This window comes from Gavialis gangeticus, unplaced genomic scaffold, assembly GCF_001723915.1.
Source record: "Gavialis gangeticus isolate Ggan-Ray unplaced genomic scaffold, GavGan_comp1, whole genome shotgun sequence".
Lineage (NCBI taxonomy): Eukaryota > Metazoa > Chordata > Crocodylia > Gavialidae > Gavialis > Gavialis gangeticus.
The window spans coordinates 37,675,174-37,678,633 of NW_017729025.1; the positions used below are offsets into that span (position 1 = coordinate 37,675,174).

A 3,460-nucleotide genomic window follows, 5' to 3' on the forward strand; every position below is an offset into this window, starting at 1 on the left:
CCCTGGCTAACAGCCTCCACAGTGTGAGAACAATGAGGACATGCGTGGCTTCAACCTCTTTCCATGTTAAACCACAGTGGAGATATTTTGAATGCCATGAAACAGAGACATCTACTTCCCTGAGGGCTAATGATAAACATCTACTGGTTACACTTTTCTATCTAATAGTGCCTCCTAATATAGTGATATGTGTTACCACCTTTAGGACAGGTTAGTTGAACCAGTAAGGTGGAACACTCAAAAACTTAGCTTAGTTGCTAATACTGACATTTGTACCAAAGAACAGTAAGACAAATAACAGGTATATTTCCTCTCTCCCGTAGGACTGCATTGAAAGGATCTTCCTGTTGTTATGAAAAACTCAACAGTAAAAACACATTCCTTAATTAGCATCCAAATAAAAAACAAACATCGAAAACAAAACAAAACAAAATAGAACCTTGCTTATAAACACACTGCCTGATGTGATTAAGGTTCTACATGAAACTTTGCTTTGAAAGAATTATGTCATAGATGGATAAAATAAATTTAATATACATAAATATCTCTAATCAGTATGTATTTCCTAAGGTTTTAAAGTATCCTTTTGTTGATATAGTAAGGGGCATCTTAATAATAGGCTTAAGTGCAAAATATTCATGTGTTTAAAAATGCATCAAATCTTTAATTAACTGATAGACTTTTTCCTAGAAACATTAAAAAAATAAAAAAATCTATGTATAAAGTTAGCTGTGCTTCTTTAGAAACCTTTAAATGTTTTTATTCATATACAACTTTAAAATATTTTTAAAGTAGCAGTTTTAAAACATCTTAATTTTTTTGGTGACTGTTTTTTGCTCCACCACTACAGCATATGATGTTACATTTTTGTTTGTATTCTTTGAGCCAGATTCTACTCTCGATTACACACAGAAAAATTGTTTTAAACTAGTTTTATGCTAGTGCAAAAGATATCCAAATCTGGCTGGGAGAAGAGGGAGTGAAAAGAGTTCGGCTCTAGATTAAGTCAAGCTTTAAAATTTCCTGCATGCAAACAGATCCAGGAGCTGTTTCCCGTGATAGACTTGCTCTTGTCATCGTTGTTTAATATCAGCACTGTGTAGTATCAGGCACCCATCTTTACGGAGTTTGTGGGGTGTAGCAACAAATGGAGAAGAATGCAGCAGCTTCTAGATCAATAGCCTAATGATGAAGCAACCCTCCCCCTAAATCCATGGTGCAAATTGCAAGCAGTTCTTGAATGCATTTGGGTTATAGTTTTCTGATGATAACAACAACGATTGCTGGATATAGAGCACTCAGTTGGATTCCTGCCTTTTAGTTTCTTCTAAAATTACAAAAGTGTGCTTATTCATGTAAATGCAAAATGTTATTTACAGGCTTAATGTTCCACAAATATTAGTGTATATCTGTACAATGGTCCTTGCTGATGGTAAAACATTTTTCAAGTATGAACCGCTGTGGGTTTATTCTCTTTTTGAATATTCAGATTCTCTTCCTCTTACCACACATAATCAAAAGTGATACAGTATTAACCATCTTCTCTTCTTTCTCTGTCAAATTGTTCATGCATTCTTAAGAAAACAATGGTTAAGCATCACCATCAAAGGCTTATGTATATCAATGCAGTTCCTCTATAAACAGAGCACTTGAATGGGGAAAAATGTCCTCAACATCGCATACCATAATATGTGCACTGGTCTTTCTGGTCTTGTAGCTGAGATCCTTTAACTGAGCCAAAAACAGTTCTTAGCTCGCCTTCTTTTCTTCCATGGAGAATAAATGCCAAAAAAAAAAAAAGAAAAAGAAAGATGAGAGTTTATTAATGTTCTTGTTTGATTGTCTGCATATAGGAGAAGGGAAACCACAAAAGAATGCTGCTGAAGTGGGACCTTTGAGAAATGGGACCTCTGAGCAGCAATATCCAAAGGAGGCAAATGTTTTGGTTGCCTTGAGCTGGCATGTTTCAAGAAAGGTTTGTTTTCCTTCCAAAGCTAAAAGTTCTTGTTAACTGGTGAAACAGGAAAGACACTTAAATTATCAATGAAGAGAAAGTAGAAATGTAAATGTCCTGTCACTTACTGGACAAGGAGTTAAGAACATCTGAGTCTCTCTCCTTTTGTGTCGCTTATTTAAAGATTTTCTCGGCACATTGGGAAGTTGACAAAGGTGAAGACATTGAACTCTATTAATATAGAGAAACACAGGAAAACGGCATAGAGAAGCAACACATAGATGCCTAGTTTCTTGTCAAGTTTCCATTGATTTATATGGATTCCAGCCACCTGTAAGTATACAAAGTGTTAGTTAATTATGTCTCTAAGGAAACAAATGTTACAAGCTAAAAATAAGGAGCCTTTTGAATTTGATATCCTTAAATGTGCTAAAAATATAGTCTTGATCATTTTACAGATTACAAACAATGTTCCTTTTTTCAACTGGAGATAAGGTGTATAAGGTCAGACCCAATTAGTTAAAAACAAGGGCTTGATTCTCAATTATGTTAGGGCCTCATTACAAGAAGGGGTAAAGTGGATATAACTAAGTTGGGCCTCTTGGAGATCTTTTCAGAGGCGAAAGGCAGTGTGGATTCCTTTTCATGTAACTGAGAATCAAGCCCAGATGCATTTCATTTCAACACAGTCTATGAACTTCTAGTCCTGCAGCTCCCACTAAGTGTTTCAGTACTGCCTAAATTAACACACATAAGCACCACACATTCTTCCCTATAGACCACTGGCACTTCACAGAACACTTTACATCAACTTTAGAGAAGCTGGAGAAGAAAATGTTATCAAGTTCAGAACCAACTGAACCAGTAGAGGTTGTTCTGATATAGAGTTTGTGTTTTTGCAAAAACAGACCTATATGCCACCTGTACCAAACTGGTTAAGCAGCTGGCCAGCATTAAGAAACTATAGAAATGTATAATAGTATTTAAAGTAGTACTGCACTTCTGCAGGGTGCATTGCAAATGCCTGCAAGTGTGAACCAAAGGGAAGTGTAAAAGGCCACAATGCAAACACTGGCCATCATTTTCAAACCTGGGTGTCTGGTGCAATGTACATGTAGGCTCTTAGATAAAAAACAGGACATTGTATACATTGCAGGTGTGCTGTTAGCATTTAAGAAGCTAGGTCAGGACAGGAAAGAGTCTAGCTTGTGCATCATGGAACTCTGTGTGGACTAATTTAGCCTGCCAAGAAGAAAGGAAAATTAGCCCACACAATGGTCTTTGCAGCTCTGGTTAGATTGCATCTGATACTCTAGCTAGCAAGTTCGACATGGCCTTATTTTTCTCTTGATGGGCAAATGACTACACTCTTTTCGCTCTGACTACATTCATTCACAGCTGAAACCATGCTTGTAGAGAGTGTGCAGTTTATAACTGCTACCCTCTAATTGCCCATGTAATATGAAGGAAAATATTTTGTCCGTGTTCATGCAAGAGGCATGATCA

At 36.6% G+C, this 3,460-nt stretch overlaps 1 protein-coding gene across 2 annotated transcripts in view; it reads right to left on the reverse strand.

Annotated features, from left to right (window-relative positions):
• Positions 1-2,082: 2,082 nt before the first annotated feature.
• Positions 2,083-3,460, reverse strand: part of SLC24A4 (solute carrier family 24 member 4) — a 231,040-nt gene continuing 229,662 nt past the window's right edge. For both annotated transcript variants that reach the window (XM_019518645.1, XM_019518644.1), the window contains exon 16: positions 2,083-2,285. In XM_019518645.1, coding sequence (XP_019374190.1) covers positions 2,133-2,285 — 153 coding nt within the window. In that variant the 3' untranslated portion in view covers positions 2,083-2,132. The remainder of the gene's footprint in view (positions 2,286-3,460) is intronic.